The sequence below is a fragment of the Ruditapes philippinarum genome, unplaced genomic scaffold (genome assembly GCF_026571515.1).
Source record: "Ruditapes philippinarum isolate M1 unplaced genomic scaffold, ASM2657151v2 ctg4367_1_1_1_1, whole genome shotgun sequence".
In the NCBI taxonomy this organism is placed as follows: Eukaryota; Metazoa; Mollusca; class Bivalvia; order Venerida; family Veneridae; genus Ruditapes; species Ruditapes philippinarum.
The window spans coordinates 239,653-265,940 of record NW_026859066.1 but is presented as its reverse complement, the minus strand read 5'-3'; the positions used below and the strand labels follow the sequence as shown (position 1 = coordinate 265,940).

At 32.2% G+C, this 26,288-nt stretch overlaps 1 protein-coding gene across 1 annotated transcript; it reads left to right on the top strand.

Moving 5' to 3' along the window:
- The first annotated feature begins 1,474 nt into the window (after window positions 1-1,474).
- Window positions 1,475-25,089, top strand: LOC132755043 (nuclear pore complex protein Nup85-like). Its single transcript, XM_060745834.1, has 20 exons — window positions 1,475-1,618; window positions 4,772-4,871; window positions 5,613-5,711; window positions 10,548-10,617; window positions 11,457-11,527; window positions 11,932-12,045; window positions 14,084-14,205; window positions 14,921-15,046; window positions 15,808-15,933; window positions 16,647-16,778; window positions 17,400-17,503; window positions 17,808-17,891; window positions 19,094-19,210; window positions 19,552-19,652; window positions 19,939-20,024; window positions 20,957-20,988; window positions 21,570-21,770; window positions 22,238-22,289; window positions 22,536-22,631; window positions 24,307-25,089. Exons 1-20 carry the CDS (start codon window positions 1,505-1,507, stop codon window positions 24,406-24,408), a joined length of 2,049 nt encoding a protein of 682 aa, XP_060601817.1. The 5' UTR covers window positions 1,475-1,504; the 3' UTR covers window positions 24,409-25,089.
- The last annotated feature ends 1,199 nt before the right edge of the window (window positions 25,090-26,288 follow it).

Below are 26,288 nucleotides of genomic sequence, written 5' to 3'. Positions count from 1 at the left end.
ACGCCTTCTAGTAACGGCTTAGGCAGAATTCAACATTTATACATGAAAATGGTGAAATTTTCACTTTAGAAACATCCGCAGTGGTTGTCACGGAACCCTTCACTGTGACACGAAAGAAGCGGCATATGGTCTCTAAATAAAAATAATATATATTGTGTGACCCAAACGAGAAAACAATGGCAGAACTAAATAAAATGGAATATTGAAAGGGGATCAAGGTTATGAAGCATGCATATCACGAGCAAGACGTCAAGACAAATTAATAAAGCAGGCACCATATCCTAAGGGTGAATATATTGTATTCATGTAGGAATACTGGCACCATCCAAGTTAAAAAAGGTCAAATTTAGAAAGAGCTCAAAATACCACAAACATTTACACACAACAATAATGTCGTTTATATGTACGGGACTACTTTTTTACGGCCTTAACACAGCACAAGAAAACTTATGTGCCAATAAATAGAGAAAAACGGAATCCGCAAAGTATGCCTAGAACCTCCAAATTTAAATGTTTGGTTGAACCTTTTCATGGTTCGGTATTGGAAAGTGCAAAAACCAGCAACATAGGGCCTTTGGCAAGGAGCCCAGCATGGTACCAAAAAAACCCCAAAAAAAACAAAACAACAAACAGAAAAAAAAAACAACAAAAAACAGAAGAGAAAAGGGGGAAGCATTACTTGGGGAAAATTGGGGGAAAAGTAAAATATAAATTAAGAAATTGTCAAACTAATGGATTTCAGTCATATAATCTCGAGTATATTTGAAAAACATATGATGCATTTCCCAAACTACAATAAAGCTGTAACTGCAAATAGGCTATGTAAGTGGAACTTGAAACTTTATTTACAATAAAAAACTAAATGCGAATTGGTGATAGCAAACAGAGTCTTCCAATTAAAAAGTTATTGAAAGACCTGTAGCGATCAGGAAGTCAAACAGCTATAATTGTGTAAAAAAACCAATAAGTGCAAAATTCTGATTGTATGGATTTCTAAACATTCAAGAATCTGTTACATTTATATAATATTTTTTTGTACTGTATACATTATAAAAGAGATTTAAAAAGAATACATATATTCTTTATTGATTTTTTGCCAAGTATTCATTAAATCTTTATATGCCCCGAGATAATCGCTTGTTTGTAGATATAGAACTGTCAATTAATAATATTGATAACGACTTTATGATAAGGCGAACTTCCTTTTTTTAGAGAATACAAAAAGAGATTTCTTCAAGAATTGGTAGCAATAGTGTATATAAAGCCATAAACGTCATGTGTATCCATTGGAAAGCGAGGATAAAAAAGTGCAGTATAACTTAACTCCTTGAGGCCATGCTGCATGAATTTTCTTATGTGTCGTTCTTCATTATTGATTTGCACAAAGATAATGAGTTGTTGTAGTTTATACATTCATCAAAGGCATTAAATTTCCTAATGGTTTTCCAAGATTATTTGATTATCTCAGTATGCATACAAATACATAAACACGAGAGTAAGAAGTATGCTGTGGGTCTTTGCAGTGATACCGAATGGACCGTCACTTATACGGGTTTTATTCGATTTAAGATACTCTTCATTAAAGATGGCGGAGCGGGAACGTGATCCGTATTATTTGGTAAATGATAAGTGATTTACAATACTATCTAAAAGTATTTCATCACAAATGTTTGTTATTTTAATAGCAGTTTTGTAATACCTCACAAATATACTATGATACATTACAACTCTTGTAAAGTCTAGCATAATTTATGATTGTTTATACATCTACTTTCGATATTATTTTTTTTTTGCCGGTAAATTTTTAAAAAATATAACGTGTAGATCTATACATTAACAGAGATTTTTTTCACTTAGTTAAAAGGTTGAATTGGAACAATTTTAAAATCTTTCTGCAGTAAAATCCATATTTTATAATCCTTAACCTAAGGCATTGGGTAGCAAGACACTTCACCCTCCAGACACTTCACCCGCACTTCACCCCTCAAGACACTTCACCCCTAAAATCAGTAAGACACTTCACCCCTCATCCAATTTTTTTAATTGGGGGTTGGGGCAAAAAAAACAGTAGATTGGGTGGACCAACGCAGGGATCATTCTAGGGGGCGATTTCCGCGATTTCTCGCAAAAAAAATCACCAAAATCTCAGAGAAATTTGTGAAATGAGAGAAAATCTCGCACGGCAATTTGAGCCGGAAAATGTCTAATCACAATCTAAAGAATGCTAAAATCACACAAAAATATGATGAAAAATTTACGATTCCCATCAAGAATTTAATTTCAAATTGTTTATTAATGAAATCGGTGTAAAAAACTCCAAAAAGTAGTCCAACACTTTGAATTATTTAGCCTAAAATAATTGCCGATCGGAGACCGCAAATTCACCGTACAGAATACGGTATGATGGCTAACCTTTATCTATCTGTAAGTCGAGAATTTACATAAAACACTTTTAATTGATTTTAATAAAAATTGTTAGACACTAACATAAAAATGGACATGTCAAAAAACAAATACCGGTAAAATTTGTCCTCTAAATGTCACATCAACCACGGTAAATTTTGCCGTAAAGAACAAATTAAAAAATTTTGTTTTACGATTCCTGATGAAATAGCCGATAATAAATATTCTTTTATTGAACAAAAATATTTAATTTTATATAATTGCAATCAGCAACAGCTAGAATTGTAAATGTTTCAGCGGAAAACAGACAAATATTCATTTGTCACATATTTTCGCGATGTCATGATTAAAAAAAAATACTAAAAGGAAGCTGAGTGTTATTTAAAGGTGTTTTATAACACTAAAAATGATGTTTTTGAATAAAAATTACGTTAGGTATTGTTTATATTTGTGGATATGGAGATTATTTGTCACTATGTGTTCAGGTCACATATTCAATGAATATTTTTTAATGGAGGGAGGTGTGTGAAGAGAAGCATAAAGAAAACAAAATGTAAGGTTATAAAAAATATTCTTCAAATCTCAACAATCATTTCTGTACAGTACAGTGTTGTCCATTAGGAACATTGGCTGCAAATAATAATTTGGTAGATATCCATGTATAATTCTTTTATATTTCAGAATGAAAGTGTTATATTTATTTTTCACAATTAGAATTTTATTATGTTTAAAAATTCACAAAAGAAAAGGCATAGGATGAATGAAAAAGTGAAAACAAAAATCACTGTAATAAACAGAGCTACATCTATATCCTCATTAGATAAACAATGTTTATATGTACAGTGATTTTAAAAAGTTAGAAATTTCCATATCATGAAAATTAAATTTCTCAAGAAAATCTAATTTCTCTCATTAAAATTTCTCAAATGAGAGAAAATCTCTCACTAAAAATCCTGACCAGAATGATCCCTGCCAACGCTCAGCGTAAAAATACTATATTTGATATGACAAATTCAAATCAAAGTCAAAAAACCTCAATGTTATATGTCCATTTTCAAGACCGATGATATTGTATTAGATAGCCATTGTCAGAGACATAGAAAACAGAGATAGGCAACTTCCTAGCCAGTTAAAATATCATGTGTGCCTACTAAACTTAAATCTTGTAGCAAGTAAAACTTATTAACAAGATATCAAAATCAGTAAAATAATACATTTTCTGAAAGCTTATGCATTTGGATATGGCTGCAGGTAAAAAAATTTACAATTCCCATTTAAATAAATGATACATCAATTTCTAAAGAGAACTACTTAATAATTTTTGTTACAAAACTATTCATATGATGAAATAACTGGCTCAGTGGGTATGTTCTGCTATGCTTTTCTAAGTGAAAGGTATGGAAAGTTACCAATAATTTAACATGCAGCAATAGATAAAAGATTTACCTTTCAAACGGTATATAATATTAGAGGATCAAATGTACATCCATTAAGTTTTATTTGCTACAAAATGCCTAATTTTTCACTTTTTGATAGGCATGAGTGATATTTCAATGGAGTATATAGGAGCTGCTTATCTCTGTTATCTCTGTCGTCTGCTATTAGCATTGTCATGTGACTTCACAAGCAGTGAACTGCACTAGGATAAAATGGTGAAAGATGTAAATAAAAGTACCGGTGACCTAAATCGAAGATACCTTAAAAATTTTCAGATATTCGAAAGAAATATTTTTACCCCTAGCATTGGTATGCGCCGAGCATTGGTCCAACCACTCTATTGCAAGATATTGTTATTTTGCAGATGTGATAATTTGCAATATATCAGGCTGGTGAAAATGTCCGATGGGGCTTATGACAAAAAACAAACTCATATATCTAGAAAAATGATAAAGATATCAGTGTCTATAATTCTAGTATGGGGAGGGGGTATTCACAACTACTTTTGAGAATTCCCCCTATTTTTCAGATGCAGGGTGAAAATTTTACATACCTATAAATATCTTAATTTTGAACATAAACTTTGATATGATAAAGTACCTAATAATTCCAGATAGGTGAAAATATTCACCATTTCTAAAAAGTCCAACTGTTATGATGTCTGCGACATCACCATTGATATTTATAACGTGATGTGTAACAAACCAAACTTTTGCAACACTCAACAGTGCTCTGTTTTTGTTTTTAAATATAAAACATTAAGACATCTGGTCTCACCGTCTGCTACACAATAAAATGTTACAGGAAATTTATCTGATTTGTTTTAGTTTGACATCAGATTGCAACGCCATTTGTCTCTTTGTATGCTGTCACATGCATCAGCAATAATGCAACCATATGCAATGTTATGATTAAGGAGTTTTCTTTGTAGGAATTACCATTTACTGACACTCAGCGAGGTCTACAAGCTACATGGGGTCTAGGCAATCAGTTATTTGTTTTCACTGGCAAAAATCCACTTGTATCAAAAGGTATATATAATTGTATTATGTTTCCCCACTGAAGCTCTCTTGTCAAATGCAGGTTTTTTTTTCCTCCAGGACATGACCCATACACATGGAATTGGGAATATCAGCAATGTTTTGTAAGAAATTGGGAAAGAATGCACAACTTAGATTTTTCAATGATGAATTGAATGCAAGGAATCACTGTCTCCTAGACTCTAGGATGGCATTTTCAAACATTTAAGCACCATAACAGTGAAGAAGCCCTTATTTTCAAAGATTTTAGAATTTGTTATTGAATATTTTTATTTTGTAACTTTCATTTGGGAATTTTTTCCTGTGTATTGGGAAAATAATATAATATTTTCATTTGGGAATATGACTGAATATCCGCTATAAAATAAGCCAAAAAAATCTGAATATCCACTACAAAATAAGCCAAAAAAATCCCTGCAATGTGTAGATAAAGGACTTTCATAATGAATTAAATTATATTTACTAGTCTGATAATGAATAGGCACATGGAGGCATGTTCCTACCTTTTAATATTGTCTAATATGATCAACAAAACATGAGTTAGAAACTTAGAAACCATGAAAAATTAATTCAAAGCTAATTTTCAAAATGCTACTTGGCTACTTGCAATTTTTCTTGAAATATATACAATAAATATACAAAAATATTTTCTCCTAAATTTAACGGAGGTGGCCATGTGGAAAAAAACCTTGTGTAGTAACTATTATGAGTTATTGTAATTGTTATTTTTAGAGCAGAATGTAGGTGGAGGTGTGGCTCAGATACATGATGTGAGATGGGAGACAGATATGCATGGACAAATCACCCGTAAACTTGTCAATGAAACTCACAGTAAGTTAACAAGATTTTATTAGAAACACTTTAAATATAATAATAAATTTAAACAACATTTCTGATTCAAATGAATGAATTGTACCTTAAGAGATTAGCATGGGTATTTATCGGTATTATTTACTTACCATCTTTTTTTATGCCCCCACAATGTGGGAGCATATAGCGTTGCACTTGTCCGTCCGTCTGTCAGTCCGTCCGTCCGTACGTCCCGAAATCTTGTGAACGCAACTCCTCTTAAACCGGATGGCAGATTTTGCTTAAACTTACAGGGATGAACAACCTTAATGTGTAGATGGTAGTAAAGGAAGGAATTTTCACTGCGACCAAATTTAAAAGAATTATGGCCCTTTGTTGATTTTTTCACTAGATACTATGTAGAAATTTTGTGAACGCAACTCCTCTTAAACAGGATGGCAGATTTTGCTTAAACTTACAGGGATAAACAACCTTAATGTGTAGATGGTAGTAGAGGAAGGAATTTTTGCTGCGACCAAATTTAACAGAATTATGGCCCTTTGTTGATTTTTTCACTATATACTATGTAGAAATTTTGTGAATGCAACTCCTCTTAAACCGGATGGCAGATTTTGCTTAAACTTACAGGAATGAACAACCTTAAGGTGTAAATGGTAGTAAAGGAAGGAATTTTCGCTGCGACCAAATTTAACAGAATTATGGCCCTTTGTTGATTTTTTCACTATATACTATGTAGAAATTTTGTGAATGCAACTCCTCTTAAACCGGATGGCAGATTTTGCTTAAACTTCCAGGGATGAACAACTTTAATGTGTAGATGGCAGTAAAGGAAGGAATTTTTGCTGCAACCAAATTTAACAGAATTATGGCCCTTTGTTGATTTTTTCATTATATACTATGTAGAAATTTTGTGAACGCAACTCCTTTTAAACCGGATGGCAGATTTTGCTTAAACTTCCAGGGATTAACAATCTTAATGTGTAGATGGTAGCAAAAGAAGGAATTTTTGCTGCGACCAAATTTAACAGAATTATGGCCCTTTGTTGATTTTTTCATTATATACTATGTAGAAATTTTGTGAACGCAACTCCTTTTAAACAGGATGGCAGATTTTGCTTAAACTTCCAGGGATGAACAACCTTAATGTGTAGATGGTAGGGCCATCCTTAATAATATATATGTTTGCTATTGCCGACCCAGAGTTATAAGGAGTGGGTCGGTAGGTAGGCGTTTTGTTTTTGTTTTTTTTGATATATGATTTTTACTGAACGTAAGTTAATACGCTTAGTACGTTGTAGCAGATTGTGGAAATTTGGACTACGTACACTATCATCATCGGCGATGGCAAAACTTACATGTAAAAGACTGTCAAAAACAATAAAAAACATTCACTAGTAATCATAACATGAAATAAAAAAAATGACTATGTGGACATAAATTCAAGCATGGTCAAATAACCGATGTGATAAACTGATCCTGCGTAAATATTCCCGTACGAACTGGAAAATTATATTGGATTTCCAGGACATTTCGTTCTCTCGGGTGTTCATTACTCATTTTATTACACGTCTGTAAAAAATAACGCACGCAAGATTTGACTCCCATAATTTCTGAATGGCGGATATTTGCATCCCTGTTTTAAAAATGTTAAAATATTTCATTGTTAGTTACCGAAAATTATCGCCGATAGTTGAAATTCCATAGCGCTAAAAGACACAAAAACACTCGGGCAAAAAGTAGCATCCATAAATAAAAGGAATATAATGTTTCCATTGTTAAATAATAAATACAAAATTTACACACGAAATGACCTCTGACAAATGACTGGTCGGCTCTTCTGAAGAATCTGTGAATCTTTGATGTTTACACACCTGTAGTTGTTGCCGAATCATCAAAGATGTGCCGACACTCAATTGACTTCCACCTCATTTTTATATATCAGAAAAAAACTGTCATTTCTTTTTGTCAAGGAATGATTACACATGTTTAATTATTGCTCAAGTAAAAAAAATGTTGGATATTTATTGTGTCAATATTATTGACATATTATTAATCGGAAGTTCATTTTGACATGGAGTTTAATTAGACGTATGTATATTTGTGATTTTGATTGTGATATTTTATTTACATTTTTACGATCTTGAAGATATTGTGCAATACTTGTGTCTGCTATCAAAGCAACAATGCATATGAAAGGACCACAGCTTCCAAAAATTTATTTTTTCGGTCAATTTTATGACAGAATCCCCGCTGCTACCAGAAATGTTTCATTGCATGGGCTAAGTATTTAATCTGTGTCGGCAGTCATCAACAAACGAACATCCAAAGCACATTAAAATTACCACATGGTAAACTAGTGACCATATAAATGCTTTACAAATATTCATTAATTGAACAAACATTATTTTTAATCCCGTTTTGATACGTTCTATTATTAGTTAATTCAACTTAATTGCCGCGCGCATGCAGTACTGCGTGACGTAAGGAAAATATCCTTCCCTGGTTGGTCGCTATTTATGTAAATACTTTAAATAGTAATGCACAGAATGCCCTCATGAATTATCACTCGTTACTTTACATATTAAATGTGTGATTTTCCTCCGATTTTATTATTGTTTTCGAGGGAATTTTTTAGGTCGAATGCCCTGGCTAATTTGGCGGAAATAAAAAAAAATCTGATTTTTTTAAGCTGAAAAAAACTTTTGAGTCGGGGCATTTTCGGTGGGTCGGCCGGCAATAGCAAACAGATAATTTTTTAAGAGTGGCCTAGTAAAGGAAGGAATATTTGCTGCGACCAAATTTAACAGAATTATGGCCCTTTGTTGATTTTAAGTTTTCAACTTCGTGGCACATGTAGTCCAAAAAATATTTGACCTAGAGTCATAAGATTGACAGGACAGTGGCGTGTGGGGGCATCAGTGTCCTATGGACACATTTCTAGTTTTAGCTCACCTGAGCTTGCTCAGGGTGAGCTATTAGGATCGGTGAATGTCCGTCGTCTGTCGTACGTCCACAATTGCTTGTGAACACACTAGTGGTCACACTTATGACTCAATCATCATCAAACTTTGTCAGGGTGCTTGTTTAGTCAATTTCTCGGATGAGTTTGAAACTGGGTCATTTCGGATAGAAAACTAGGTCAAAGGAGCTAAAAATAGAAAAACCTTGTGAACACTCTAGTGGTCACATTTTTGACCCAATCATCATCAACCTTTGTCAGAATGCTTGTTTAGATTATTGCTTGGATGAGTTCGAACATGGGTCATCTCCGATGAAAATCCAGGTCACAGGAGCTATAAATAGAAAAACCTTGTGAACACTCTAGTGGTCACATTTTTGAACCAATCATCATCAAACTTGGTCAGAATGCTTGTCTAGTCAATTGCTTGGATGAGTTTGAACATGGGTCATCTCTGATGAAAAACTAGGTCACAGGAGCTAAAAATAGAAAAACCTTGTGAACACTCTGGTGGTCACATTTTTGACCCAATCTTCATCAAACTTTGTCAGGATGCTTTTTTAGATAATTGCGCAGATGAGTTTTGAATATGGGTCATCTCTGATGAAAAACTAGGTCATAGGAGCTATAAATAGAAAAACCTTGTGAACACTCTAGTGGTCACATTTTTGACCCAATCATCATCAAACTTAGTGTGGATGCTTGTCTAGTCAATTGCTCAGATGAGTTTGAATATGGGTCATCTCAGATGAAAAACTAGGTCACAGGAGCTAAAAATAGAAAAATCTTTTGAACACTCTAGAGGTCACATTTTTACCTAATCATGATCAAACTTTGTCAGGATGCTTGTTTAGATAATTGCTTTGATGAGTTTGCACATGGTTTATCTCCGATGAAAAACTAGGTCACAGGAGCTATAAATAGAAAAACCTTGTGAACACTCTAGTGGTCACATTTTTGACCCAATTATTAAGAAACCTTGTCAGGATGCTTGTTTAGTCAATTGTTTGGATGAGTTCGAACATGGGTCATCTCGGGTGGAAAACTAGGTCACAGAAGCTAAAAATAGAAAAACCTTGCGAACAGTCTAGTGGTCACATTTTTTACCCAATCATCATCAAACTTTGTCAGAATGCTTGTCTAGTTGATGCTTGGATAAGTTTGAACATGATTTATCTCGGATGGAAAACTAGGTCACAGGAGCTAAAAATAGAAAAACCTTGTGAACACTCTAGTGTCACATTTTTGACTCAATTGTCATCAAACTTGGTCAGGATGCTTGTCTAGGTAATTGCTCAATGTCAAGCTCGAATATGGGTCACCTGGGGTCAAAAACTAGGTCACACTGCTCAAATATGGATAATCCTTGTTTAACACTAGTGGTCACATTTTTGACACACCTGTCATGAAACTTGGTCAGAACGCTTGTCTAGGTAATTGTTCGGATGAGTTTGACGGGTCAGGTGAGCGATCTAGGGCCATCTTGGCCCTCTTGTTTTACAATACTATTTAATGCTTAGATTACAAAACCTATAGTACAACTTTAAAAAGAAAGTTGCGGTCTTGTATTATCAATTCTTCTTTTCTTTGTTAATATTTTTGCTCTAGATTATAAGTAAATTAGAGAAACAATCTTGTAAAATCAGATATATTTCAAACAAGTCACATATACTGTTATAACATATTTTATGCATTGTAAATGTATAAGGAGAAGGCCTTTATAAGCTCAGCTTTCTGACACAATCCTTTTAAAAAATTCATGCCTGTATTGTGTATATTAATTACTGGCATTATTTGTATATATACCGTGAAGTTGTTTGAAATAAACTATGTTTAAACTAAAAAGAAAGTATCTACATGAAGGACAAAAAAAAATGAAATAAATGTTTACATTTCAGATGTGTTTGTAACTCTACAGGAACAAGTCCAAGAGGCCTCTGGTAAAGGTCTTAAAGGTCTTAAACCACTGTAAGTCTTCATATACTATCTTGTCCCTGATCAGGGTCAATACCAAATATCTTGTGTAGCAGATTTTCTAAACTTTAAACTTTTACTACATTGAAGACAACAAAAATCACTTTTAAATCCAGATTTTATTTTTACTTTTACATCCAACTACATTTTTAATCACCTTTTAACAAACCTTTTTTAACACTCACTCTTTACATCCAACTACACTTTTTTATCACCTTTTAATGACTCTTTTTTAACATTCACTATTTAACAAAGATGGTAATTCACTTATAAATAGTGTTTTTTCCCGCCAATTTAAAGAGTCACAATATCATTGAAGAAAGGTAAATATCATGATATGGAGTAATTCATAAGTGAAATAAATTCCCGCCAATACAAAAATACACAATTCTTATGTTTTGGAGTTAAAAGAAATATAATATTTTCCTCCTAAATACAAACAGACAATAGTCTTATGATTAGAGTAATACAAACATGGAGTAAGTTACATAACTACATAATAATTACATTATGTATGATACTTGAAAGGCAAACCTATTCAGCTTAAATTTCCATGTAACTTATAAGATGTATTTATGAAACAAAATCTTGTAATTCATGACATCTTGTATCTAAATTTTATGTAATTTTTATGTAATTGGAATGTGTTATCTTTCTTTTTGTTTCAAACAGTCATGTGATTTTATTAATTTATAAATGTTAAATGTTTTCAGCATGACAGAATGTACTAGCATCATTTTTTGAAACCATCCACATCTTGTCAGGTAGTTATGTAAGGAGAAATTTTCCCATTCAAACTTTCTAGTTAAGAAACTATAATTTTCTTTCTTCAGACTTGCTAAAGCCAGTAAGCAATACAGAAGTGTCCTGAAAGCCTGCAGTCTTGATGTGTTCAATAAATCAAGTAAGTTATTATCCTTCCGTTTTATTGTTTTATTAGCTCCCCTTTACAAATAAAAATTGGGACCTCAGTGAATGACAGAGTATTTAAGGTTGCCAACTCTGCTGTGGCAGGATTATGGATTCTTTCATGTCGGGAAGCTTACAAGCTTGCAGATATGTAATGCCAGAGGAGCTGGAATATATAAAGGGAAGATTCACATTCTAAAGCAACCAGAAAAGTATTTATTGTTTTTGTCTTTCAGTAATGATGATGATGATGTTGGTTATCCTGTAATGTTAAAGTAATCTACTTTTTGTATGTTCACTTAATGATAATGTTTGTAGGATTGTGAAATTGTATATTGTGTGTATGTTTTTAAAATAAAATATTGTTAAACTAAAATTATTCTCATGACATTTAACTAGATTCTACAAGAGATGAGCAGATACAGGCCATGTGTGAGGAGCAGTTAAAGATATTTAACACTACAGAGTTAATCTGGAGCTTGTGTGAAATACTTTGGATTGATGTAGCACCAGGTATTGTGTGACTTATGTAAAATAATAGTTTTTATCAGATTCTCATTTTAAAATTTATATGTTACTGAAATAGTTCATGTATAACCTTCTTGCACAGTGATTAATAAATTTTGTGGTATTATTGATCTGATGGTGTTTCTAGAATAATTTACTTTGTAATACAGTATATAAGTATCTGTCTACACATCAGGAAAACTTGCAGGGATAATAGCACATTGATACATTAATGAAATTCAAATTTACATTGAGGCAAATATCACTTATTCAATTTTTTAGGGGTTTATTTGTTGTTATTATGTTGATTTTCAAGTCAAACTAAATCTCCATTTCGGGGATAAATTAATGGAGGTCTTTAGCGAGGGGGTTGGGGTGGAGTTAGTGCGTTCAAAGTTGGTAAGAAGTGTGCAACATAAACATGTAATTTCAATTCATGCTAAATTTAGTTAAGGTGTTCCCAGTTATAGATATGGACAGTTGTTTTTTTCGGTATAACAACCAACTTGACTATTTGTCTTTAATACAAATAGATATTATAATAACTGTATGGTGGAATAATATTAACTGTTTTTTAGCTCACCTGAGCACGAAGTGCTCAAAGGTGAGCTTTTGTCATCACTCTGCGTCCGTCGTGCGTCCGTGCGTCGTGCGTCCTTCAAAAAATGGCGTCAAACTTTTCAAACAACATCTCCTCCTAAACCACATGGCCAATTGCAACTAAACTTTACAGAAATGATCCTTAGGTGGACCCCTTTCAAAGTTGTTCAAAAATTAAAATTCCATTTAAAACTCTGGTTGTCATGGCAACCAATAAGAAAAACTTAAAAATCTTCTTCTAAAAAACCCTAAGAGCTAGAGCTTAGATATTTGGCATGAAACATCTTCTAATGAGTGCCTACCAAGTTTGTTCAAATCAAAGCTCTGGGGTCAAAATTGGCCCCGCCCCAGGGGGTCATTGATTTTCCCTATATGCATATAGAAAAAAACTTTAAAAATCTTCTTTTAAAGAACTCAAAGAGCTAGAGCTAAGATATTTAGCATGAAACATGTTCTAATGGGTGTCTACCAAGTTTGTTCAAATAAAAGCCCTGGGGTCAAAATTGGCCCCTCCCCAGGGGGTCATTGATTTTCCTTATATGTGTATAGCAAAAACTTAAAAAATCTTCTTTAAAAAAACCCAAATAGCTGGAGTTTAGCTATTAAGCATGAAACATCTTCTAGTGAGTGTCTACAAAGTTTGTTCAAATAAAAGCCCTGGGGTCAAAATTGGCCCCACCTCGGGGGTCATTGATTTTCCTTATATGTGTATAGCAAAAACTTTAAAATCTTCTTTGAAAAAACCCAAATAGCTAGAGTTTAGATATTAAGCATGAAACTTCTTCTAGTGAGTGTCTACCAAGTTTGTTCAAATAAAAGACCTGGGGTCAAAATTGGCCCCGCCCCAGGGGGTCTTTGATTTTCCCTATATGCATATAGTAAAAACTTTAAAATCTTTTAAAGAACCCAAAGAGCTAAAGCTAAGATATTTAGCATGAAACATCTTCTAATGAGTGTCTACCAAGTTTGTTCAAATAAATACCCTAGGGTCAAAATTGGCCCCGCCCTAGGGGGTCATTGATTTTCCCTATGTGCCTATAGTAAAAACTTAAAAAATCTTCTTTTGAATAACTCAAAGAGCTAGAGCTAAGATATTTAGCATGAAACATATACTCATGGGTGTCTACCAAGTTTGTTCAAATAAAAGCCCTTGGGTTTAAACTGGCCCCACTCCGGGGGCCTATATACAGGTGAGCGACTTTGGGCCATCATGGCCCTCTTGTTAGTTAAGTTAATTGTTAAACTTTATATTGCCTCCGTTTTTTTATTGCCAAACAGACAGTTGATATCAAATAATCAAAAAGCCAGGCCAAGGCGAACTCATGTAGTTTGCCCCCATGTGTTCTTTGTAACTATAATTAATTATGGCTACCTAAACAGGGAGTAAAGCTTCAGTACATTTATATAACAGATGTATATATTGATGATGTATGTTTATTTATAGGAGGTATAGTTATCTCTCAGCTGTTGGACTGGTTACGCTGGCACTTCACAGAGGGAGAAAATCTCTATTCTGAGATACAGAAAGAAGAATTCCAAGAGGAACATCATGAATACTGGGATTGTGTAAGCTTAATAATATAAACATAGTGATCTTGATTGAATACATCTGTAAATGGCAAGGTGAACAAGATGTACAGTATAACTTGTCAATACCAAATTCATTGGGACTGGTTATTTAGGTTATGGGAGGTTGTCATGTTTTTTTTTAACTTAGAAATTCTTCGTTAAGTTTTTGCATGTAAGCTGGTATCTCCACAACTACTAAATGGCTTCTGCCTTTTTTGTGACAGTTTTATGCATTCATAATAATAAAGCAGTGATTTTCCGATAAAACGTCATAATAATAAGCCTCTGTACCTCTTTATGACAATTTTATGTATTCATATAGGTAAGCATTATTATTCTCACTGAAATGCCCTTGTGACAATTCTTTCGAATAGTCAAGGGTTGCTGTCCCCTGACAGCTCTTGTTAAGATATCCTGTCTATTAGGAGTGTTCTAGTAAATTCTTTTGATGTGTGTCCTCAAATCATATTTAAACTGTTTTCACTAGCATGTACCTCTATATTATACAGATATTATGGTCCTTTGACCATTTTCTGTTTACCATATATCAAAAAAAGTAGTTTAATATCTAGTATAGTTCTTAAATTCTTGTAAAATAGCCTTCATTATGGATATCAGTGTTTTGAATAATATGAAAAAAATGAATTGATTGGCTGGAACTCAATGTATTATTAATGTATTAATTTATTAATGTTTTATTTCTTTGGTACAGATATATCGCTTAGTTCTTCAAGGTCAGCTTGACAAAGTGAGATATCTTCTCTCCAAACATTCTTCATTTAAAACAGATGCTTTCCAGAGTATAGATGATGTTCTGAGAAAGATGCCACTTTTCAGTGTAAGGATAAGCAAATGTCTTAACTTTGACATTATTGAAAACTCTCAATATGATTAAAATAACACAAGTAGTTTGTTTACATATAGAAAGAGTTGATAGAAAGACAAGATAGAAAGAGATGATTTAGCACTCAATAAATTAAGGTATGCTTTTATATGGTTTTATACAGAAAGTGATTATATTTATTATTGGAGGGTTAATAATGTACCTGTTTTGGTGCATTGACATCTGCAGAAGCAGGAGATGTGTTTAAAGCCTGAGCCTGCAGGGCTTGTTTGATGCTTTCCATGTACTATGGAAACATCAGTTGATGTTATGATTTGATAGTATTATAAAGCTATTGGGGCCTTCATTGCATTAGTCTGTTTTAACATTGTACTCTTAGTCCTGCATATTTAAAAAACATGCATTAACGGCGGGTGGTCATGAGAATCTATCTGTTAATGCATGTTTTGTGCATTAATATATGCCTGTCTGCCCAATTTTTATGCAAGAATGGTTAAAAAAATACCCATCAGCTAATTCATAATGTTTTTCTTGATATTTATAATAGGTAGCTAGGCTTAGGTAGATTGCTGTCAGTTGGTCAGTTTACAGATCGCCTCCATTTCTAAGGAATAAGTTTACCACTAGTATAAAACATATGAGAATGTTAAAAGCCTAGTTAATGTAAGGAAATTTCAAAGAGTTACCCATATATAAAGATACAGGTATATTTTCTTCTGTAAATTTATGGGTATATATTTTGATCATTATTACAGCAACTATTCCGAGGTAACTCTATATCTGAGTTTGACATGAAATGGCGGCATTGGAAGGATGATTGTGAGAGAAGATTTGAATCTGGAGAATTTGCTGCATGTGATAATCTTGTCATTATAGCAAGGGTACAAAATAATTCACATATCTAATGCTTTTATACCTTACCGTGCTGTATTAGTGTAATGAATTTGCCATGCTTTAAATTTAGATTAGTGCATTCGAAGTTTAATGAATTTAATATCAAGATACAAAAATGTGCTACCAACAGTATAGAGCCTGGTCAGATTGTACAAATGTGCGAGCTATCATGACACTGTGCTGGTGGCAAGAGTAAATCATTCCACAGGAAAATGGTGAAAATAAATGTGAAGGGTTGCTTTTAAACAATGTCTCAATATATTTCATGTTCCAATCTCACTGCTAAAAGTTTGTGAAAAATTTGATAAAAGGAAATTTCTGCTAATAGTCTTTAAAGAATGATAATATTTTCCATTTTAAAAGAAGTTATTTAGAAAAAAAGCATGTAAATAGTTACATTTATGGAGATAATATGAGCCGTGTCACGACAAAACCAACATAATGCGTTTGCGACCAGCATGGATCCAGACCAGCGATGCGCAGTCTGATCAGGATCCATGCTGTCGCTTACCAACCCTATTACAAGTAGAGAAACTGATAGCAAACAGCATGGATCCTGATCAGACTGCACGGATGCGCAGGCTGGTCTGGATCCATGCTGTTCGCAAACCCATTATGTTGGTTTTGTCATGACGCGGCTCATATTAACTATGAAATATAAAGAAGTAATATGAAAATATACAAATGAATTTACTTACAGATTCTGATTGGAGATGACTCGGTTTATACAGAACTTAAAGATTTATGTGAAACTTGGTATCATATGTTAGTATCCAAGATGTTATACCAGAAACCAACTGTCAAATCTATAGATCTACACTACTATGTTCAAGTAAATATTCTATTTGCAATGAATTCCTTATTAATATAACTATTACATTAATATAAATAGTTAGTGTATCTTGTATAGTAGGAAGAATTAAATGTTTTATTAGAAAGTGCCAGGAATGTTAGAAATAGTAAGATACTATATATCAGATGTACACAGAACAAAAGTAAGTTTAAAAGTCTGTCAAACACTCGTGGATGGTTTGAGTTAAAAAAAGCTTTTTAAGATGAAATTGGATGAATATGAGTAATATGGCCAGTGTTTTTTTCCCAGTCTTTTGTGAATGGAACTGTGAAAAATAAGTGTCATATGAAATGCCATTTTTTTCTATGAAAATAGTGCTATTTTATAACATTAAACTTTTGCAATTAAATCCAGAGACAATTTTTTTTTTTTATAAAAAAATGTGTTGGAAAATGCCTTGATTCATTAAATATAGTCTCACTGTTATATGTCTCTGTTTCTCATTTTTTATTGTCATAGACAATTGTATGATGACTACAAATTTACTATTGTGTGATAAAAGGCTACTTTTTGGCATTGTGAATGAGACCTCATTTCAGCCCAAAATCTGTATGAAATAGACAACATGTGGCATATAAATGATAATTGTCTGTGTTTTAGTCTTGTATGGATGAATTCCGCAGTGATGGTCGAGTCAGTGAGACTGATAGTATATTGTTGTCAGCACTAGAGTTTGATATACATCAAGTCATTAAAGACTGCAGGTATTTAAATTCTCTCATAGTCATTTTATTCTGAATTCATTATGATATGTTATGAGACTTAAAATTGCTAATTAACATGAAAAATAATTTATAGATGTAAACATTCATTAATGGTTTTATTATTATATATATACAGAGAGCATCCTTGTGTGTGATATTTTTTTAGCTTTCTAGAATATATGAATAAAAACTGGAAGTAACAAAATATATGCTGAAAACTTAACAATATAATTCTGTTATTTTCTGTGTATTATAAGAATGAACAGGAAAGTTTGATGGTTATGTTTTATGTTATATATTTCAGTGCTGTTTTAAGTGGATGGTGGTTTGTTGCACACCTTACAGATATATTACATCATTGCGGACAGTTGGAGTCTCACAGGCTAGAGTATGTCAAGTTCCAATCTAAAGAAAAAAGATTTGAATTCCATAGAAATCATCAAGATTATCAGTTTATAGTTATATATACTGGTCATAAATAAAATGCTTGATCAAGAATTGAACAGTTTAAGCTTTATTTTTCAAGAATAGGGGAGATATATAACTCACCCTGGCGTTAGTGTCTTTGTAGAGTGTGTCCCAGCTTTTTTCTAATTAAATATGATCATTTGAAACCTTATGCATGTTTAGTGCACTGATCACAACCCATACTGTAACATGGTCTTATTGAATTGTTTTTTCTATTTAAAATTCCTGGTTGAAGTTCTATATGCATGTTTCAACTTCATCAACTAATAATTTCATGTGTAATTTAGAATTCAAAGAGTGCCACTGACCAAGACCCATTACATGTATTATATTATTATTTTCATGCCACCACATCTTGGGCTATCATTTGGTAAATCAGTAAGAAATGAAAATAGTTATTTTGCTGTTCTGTGATAACTCGTATTGTTTCTTATATTACAGTAGAGGGACATAGTAGTGTTATTTATATCAATTATGGTATTGATGAAGTTTGCCTAAAATGCTTTCATACCAGCTAAATTTAATTCAACTAATTATAAAAAATATATTTATGTTATTGTCTCAGCAATTGCTCAGCACATAGACTTATGATAGAAGAAGGTAGATTTAGGAATATTGACAGAGATCAGAGAATTTGTTTAAAATGTAACATGAATGAAATTGAAACAGAATATCACTTTTTACTTGTTTGTCCATTTTATAGGGAATTAAGGAAAGAACATTTACCAAAATATTATTGCTCTTGGCCTACCTTAAATAAATTTATATCTTTAATGAAAAATTCTAAGCATGGAACTGTTAATAGATTATCAAAATATATCTACTTTGCAAATGTATTACGTGATAGAATGAATGATTGATTGTTTTCAAATACTGATATTGGTATACATAGAATACTATTATTTACAAACATATATTGAAATACATTAGATATGTGTTCTTTACAATATAAGAATGTTAATGTAAAAATTATTTGTATTCAGTTACATACTTTTCTCATATACTATTTGTAACCGTCATTCTGTTTATGACGACGGACATTGTAAAATGTTTATGCCTTTTGAAATAAAATCTTGAATCTTGTCTATCTATGATGAATTATCACTAATACTTTCTTTCCAGATTTGGATCAAATTTACGAGAATATTTACTCCTACAGTATGCAACAAGTCTGATGTCTCATAAAAGCCTGTGGCAAGTTGGTGTTGATTACCTCGACTTTTGTCCAGAATTTGGCAGGTATGGCACTTTAACTAGTTTTATCTGCTGTATAATCCAATTATTTATAAAGATTTTCCTGAAATTTACAAGTTTATCAATCTTTCCAGAAAAGCATAATTTCTTGCTACTAAAAGGTTAGAAGGATAAGTTAGAGTTATGATTAGGTTCTCAAATTGTGCATTTTACTTTGTCAGTGAGCCCTCTAAATGGATTCTCTGTAAATAAGACTTATAAGTGTTTGAAATTGACAGATTTAGCTACTTTTGAATAACAAACTAAATTTATTTCACTGAAGATGGTGTCAAATTTTGTTACATTTTGGATAAAAAATGCTGGTTTACAACTTGTCTTGTTTACAGGCAGTACTTAGAACACTTCATAGAAAAAATTCCTATAGAAACGGAGAAAAAGGCAAACAAAATGTTGTACATATGTGAGAAACGAAATATGCCTGAACAAGGTAAGAAATGTTATAACTATATAAAAATACAAGTCAAAATTGATTTTAGCAGCTATTGACTCATTATTAATAGAGTTTGCCCCCTTTTATGCATTTTTGTGTGAAATTATTGGTTTCAACATGATAACTTGTGAAGATCTAAAGTGATTGTGTTTATACAAGTTATATGAAGAAATTTGCCATCTTTGAGAAACATTTTTGTTCATGATATTTTCTACTTTAGTTGCTACTGGGTGTCTATTGTCCTGCCTCAGCTTGGCTAATATCTTAACAAATATTATTTCAGTAAAGAGTATTTGCAAAATAATGGGTATGAGATGTATCAAGAATAAAAGATTAGGAGCAGCATTGTCCTGGTTCCTCAGATCAAAGGTAAACAATGTTCCTTTCTTGTTGTATTTGCTAAATCTTTAACTTTTGTTTAACATTTAAGAAATATACTCAAATAATCAAACCTATAACATTATAATTATATCACTTATGTAACCATGAATGTGTTTAAGTTAAAGGAGCATGTCTAATATGTCAATGTTATGTACAAATCACCATCATGTGCTCTGTATTTTCTTTTTGGTATTTTCATGGGACATTTATGTGTTTGTGAATGTATCATTTTTAGTTCAATGTATCATTTTAGGATAGCGTCTTTTTTAAGAAAGAGCAAAATCCTTAAATGGTATTAATATCTTATCTAGAAGCATTCAACCTCGTTAAGCATATTATTATTTAGAGTGTTATGTTTTGTCTTATTGTAATATTTACATTATTCTGCCTCTCCCAAGCAAGATGTCATGTGAAACCACGCTTCTTTTATATATTGTTTACTGAAGCCTTTTTGTTTGGTAATTTTATAACCACTAAATATAATCTAATATAAAGTGTATGAGCTACTTTTCGATTTACCAAAGAATTATTTCACGTGAATACACATGCCATCTTGACTTCTTGTCACATATATAGATATTAATGCTTTGTCAATGGCTCTTCTTAGGGATTTAGTACAAATAAAAGTTTGTCTTCGACTTCTGTCTTTATATTTTTGGATATTTGTATGAACATTGAAAACTTTTGCTAATTAGTGACAATTCCGAGAAGTGTGTACAAATAGATTTATCTACTCCTCTGGAGGCATGCCACTTTAAGGTCTTGGATCTACTCATACTGGATATTATTAGCAACACATATCTGCAACACATATCTGGGTTTTCTTTTATTTTTTTGTTATGAAAAACTAGATTCAGACATGTATGTTATTTTAGTTTTAATACAGAAAATCTAATAAACATTTTTTTTTTACTTTTCAGGATGTGGCATTTGCAACATTAATTGCTGAAAAGTGAGCTATGATTTACTTTTAAAGAGTAAAAAATAAAAAGAAAACTTTCTCTCCTTTAAAGATGTACTTTGCTTATCCTTGAGTAAAATATTTTAATCACAGAAATTTATTGAAATCTTATGAATTCTTACTGAATATGTCTAATTTGAAAAATGGAATAAATGAACTATGTATGGGAATCAGCGTTCCCTTTTACAGCTTAAGTAAAGTTGATCTTTTAAAAAAAAATCTGCCAGTTATTTAATAACACTATATTTTCATATCGTGACCACCTATATTGTGTAGAATTTTAAACATAACATATCTACTTTATGTAAAGTCAGTACATGTTTATTTTATATTTACAAAGAGACTGTGTAGCAAATATTGATATATTTTCTAATATGAAATTTCTGCATAGTATATCTTTAAGTAATCTATATGCTCCCCAAAATTTATGTTTAAGCATACAGTTGTACATTCGTCCTTTCTTCTAACCTTCAGTAACACTAAACTACATGTTTTTCTCTTAGCACCTCTATGTATTGACAAATTTATCAATTTTTCAGGTTAATAACTTATGCATATCATCTTTATTTCAGGTTTCTATCGGAGTATAATGAACAAGGATATTTCTCCAACCTTGACCTTATAGATAATCTAGGTCCTAGCATGCTGATAAGCAGTAGGCTGACTTTTTTGGGCAAGTACAGAGAGTACCATAGACTGTATGAGGAGAAGGAACTGTATGCAGCGGGATCTTTACTACTGTCATTACTCACATCAAGACTCGCACCTAGAGAGTACGTCTTTATACACTTTCTAACCAGCACATAAATCAAGTCTTTAAATGTTCTTTGCTAAGTCATTAAATATAATAAAGCCATTGTGATTTTCTGTCATTAATTTTCATAAATGGTTTTCCTTTCTGTTAGCTTTAAAGAAAAACTGTTACATTTGAAGCTTTGAAGAAACACTGTTACATTTAAAGCTTTAAATAAGCTTTAAATAAACACTGTTACATTTGAAGCTTTAAAGAAGCACTGTTACATTTGAAAAAACTTTTAACAGTCTCTGTTGAGTTGACACGTCAGCTAGAAATGTAAAAAAAAAACCCATACAATTGTACTAGGTATGCATAAATTTGTTCTGTATCATTTTAGTGTAAAAATGTTTTGAAATATAACTTTAGACAGAGTTTACTTTATTCCAAGATGTTTTCAATATGTGACAAATTATATTTTAATGAACTATTCATACTTTACTTCAGGTTTTGGATTACTTTACTGAAAGATGCAATTACTCTCCTAGAAGCAAAAGAAGTAAGTTTTCTGCTATATTTGCTGAAGTTCACTTTGTAATATTCTTTTTTGTAAACATTACACATAGGCTAATCAGAGAATACAACTCAGTTCATGATAAAAAAATTGTAACATGCATTCAACATGCCAATTAAGATTTGTATCAATATGTAACAAGTGAAGGAATGGTGAATTACTTTACCTCGGAGTATCAGGGATAGAGACTTAGATTTTTATGTAGATATTTGATATTGGTTTATATTACAGTGTATATATGGAAGTAAAGAGACATTTGAACTGATGCATTGTTTAGAGGAGCTGACCAAGGATAGACAATATCTCAGTACAGATATTGATACTGATGTAAGTTATGCAGACTTTATATAACTCGAGTAACATTCGGATTTTCATTTGCTTTAAATTATACACAAGTCTAATTCTTTATTTATTAAATTATTTGTTTTCAGTACATATCTTAATGTTGAAGTGTTTTATTATGCCCCCGCCATGTAATGGCCGGGGCATATAGTGTTACCCTGTTCCGTCATTCCGTCCTTCCGTCCTTCCATCCTTCCGTCCTTCCGTCCTTCCATCCTTCTGTCCTTCCGTCATTCTGTCATTCCGTCATCATCAGTTTCCGTTCATTATCTTAAGAACGCTTGCACACATTCAACTCGAATTTGACATATGGGTATGTAATGAGAAAATACAGGTCAAGTTCGAATTTGGTCATGGTTCGATGATTTTTGGCAGAGTTATGCCCCTTTTACTTTGAAAATAATATGAAATTTCAGTTTCCGTTCATTATCTCCCCAATGGTACGACACATTCAACTCAAACTTGACATATGGATATGTCATGAGAAAATACAGGTCAAGTTCGAATTTGGTCATGGTTCGATGATTTTTGGCAGAGTTATGCCCCTTTTACTTTGAAAATAATATGAAATTTTCTGTTTCCGTTCATTATCTCCCCAACGGTACAACACATTCAACTCAAATTTGACATATGGATATGTCATGAGAAAATACAGGTCAAGTTCGAATTTGGTCTTGGTTCGATGATTTTTGGCAGAGTTATGCCCCTTTCACTTTGAAAGTAATATGAAATTTTCAGTTTCCGTTTATTATCTCCCCAATGGTGCAACACATTCAACTCAAATTTGACATATGGATATGTTTTTGGAATGCCAAGGCCAAGTTCGAGTTTGGTCATGGTTCAATGATTTTTGGCAGAGTAATGCCCCTTTCACTTTGAAAATAATATGAAATTTACAGTTTCTGTTCATTATCTACCCAACAGTGTTACATATTCAACTTAAATTTGACATATGGATATGTCAAAGGAATGGGCAGGTCAAGTTGGAATTTGGTCATGGTTTGATGATTTTTTGGCAGAGTTATGTCCCTTTCACTTTGAAAATAATATAGATACATCTTAGGAATAAGCAGTTTAAGTTTGAATTTGGTTGTAGTTCAATGATTTAAGACAAACTTATCTTTCCTGAATGTTGGAAAAATTTTGAACTTTCACTTTCAGCACTCTTACTTTTAGCCATTATTTTGGCTACAAATATGCAATATGCTATTTTTAAAAGGTTTAGACTGAATAATTTCAGTGCCTTGAACATTGTATGAAAATGGTTTGTGTTAACATTGAAAAGTTTTAAGGGCTTTGAACTTAAAATGAAAAAAATAATTAAAGCACCATCTGAAATTTTGGCTGCATGCGGGGGCATCCGTGGCATGATGACACATTTCTAGTTAACTTCTGCCTCAAACAGTAGTTATAGTATTGTTAGTAAATGACAAGATAGGTAGTTGTAGTGTCTGTCTATCATAGGTTTGGGCCTTTTAAAGATTTAAGACCGCAGTTTTCTTTTTGCTGGCACTAGTGCTGGTCATATCCAAGACGTGAACTTAAGGCTTGGTCAAGCGTGTCACAATTGAGTTAAAATTACATAAACTGATGCACATGTATGAGAGAGATAATACATAAATGTATTTATTTATTTATTAATTGAATATTTTATTTCCAGGATTTATCTGATTTAAAAGAGACAATAGACTTACTGAATCTGGCATTAACAAGAAATCTGGCCAGGTCTATAGTTATGGAGGGAAGTATAAAACCGTCATAGATGAGCTTCAGTGAAATATAACATGGTGACAGTGTTCATAGAGATATGTGTTTCAATTAATGCTGTACAGTACTAGGATAATATGTGCTAGTGTAGTTGTACATGTCAGTGTTTATAAAACATAAATATACAGTAAAATCTCTATAGAGTAACATCATGTGGGATACAATAAGTTAAGTTGTTGTTCAAAGCTTTGTGGAGGTTGATTTCATAATGACCTCAAACTTTAGGAAGAATCAATACTGTTGTTATAGAGATGTTATTTCTCTACTGACGGCCACTTAACAGAGGTTCACTGTACATGGAAATAGTGCACAAGTCTTTACTGTGACAAAAATAATGTACAGATCATCACTGTGACAAAAATGTGCCGGTTTTAGTGCATGGGATACTTTAAGACAAACAGAAAGTCAAACATAATGATGTGTTAAAATACAGAAAGAAAATATAAAGAAAATGCTAATAGACTACTCTCTGAATGATTATAGTGATTGTGAAGAAAAAGTTGACATTAAATGTGATGTGTTGTCAGTTGATTATGTTTTGATTTACATTAAATTTTACAGTGTGAAAGAAGGAAGTGACTTCTCATCTAAAAACTGTAAAAATGATATTTCCAAATTGTTATATTGTGTACATTAAATACAGTAAAGTGCAAATAAATAAATAATATTTACAATATATTTTTATGGATTTTTGGTATGTTTACAAATATTTTTAGGAAAATGCCTGTCTAATAATAATGTTGGTATTTTAACACATTTATTTTAGAGGTCACGAAACATAATACTATACTTGCATGTGAGCAGTTTCCGTACAGAAGCAGTACCCATATTTTTCATTTAAACACTCGAGTTTTACTTGCATTCTTTAAAAATTGATATCAAATCAAGCAGATGTATGAACCAGACAAAATCTAAGTGTCAGTTTGGCAGTACATATAAAACATATGAACCTGTGAATTTTCAAAACGTGACCATGTAAACTTTGGGGAATTCTGTCCTTGCGCTCATGCCCAAAAATACTTTCAAATGAGGCCTGTTAAAGGGATTTCCACTCGTACCACCTGTGTACAGATAAGCCTGCAGTTCAATGAAAACCTGTTTAATTATCAGAATTTGAATCTACATTACTGTGTTAAATATTTTTATGGCTTTAATGAGTAAAATATCATGCATATAAGCATGCCATTGCAAGTAAAGACGTTTGGGCAACAGTACAACGTAATAGAATCCTGGAGATTAGTTTATGCTCTATATACTGAAGACACCTATTTACCTCTCTTCAACAGTTTCAAATGAAATATAGGTCTGATATAACAACATTGTATAATTATAATGGGATATATTTTATGGATGGGAACTACTCTTCATACAAAATAATGGATAATTTCAGTACCTTGTATCAGGCCTCATAACTAAGGGTAATTCTATGTTTAGAACAAAATGGAATTTCCATAATTTGTGTGACGAGCTGAATTTTGATGTGTAACAATCAATTGTTTGATGAGTGAAGGTAATGAGAAATAAAGTTTAAGTAACTACGATTTTTGTACAGGAACTGCTTGCATGCCAGTATGCTGTAAAGGATGCATTTAATATGTCTTGATACAACTGTCAGCATATTGAGATGGTGTGTTTACATTACATGTCCCTATCTCATAGGTGAATGTCACATTTAGAGTGATATTTATATGTGAATGTCACACTTAGAGTGATGTTTAAAGGTGAATGTCACATTTAGAGTGATATTTATATGTGATTGTCACATTTAGAGTGATATTTTAAGTATGTCCCTATCTCATAGGTGTATGTCACATTTAGAGTGATATTTATATGTGAATGTCACACTTAGAGTGATGTTTTAAGGTGAATGTCACA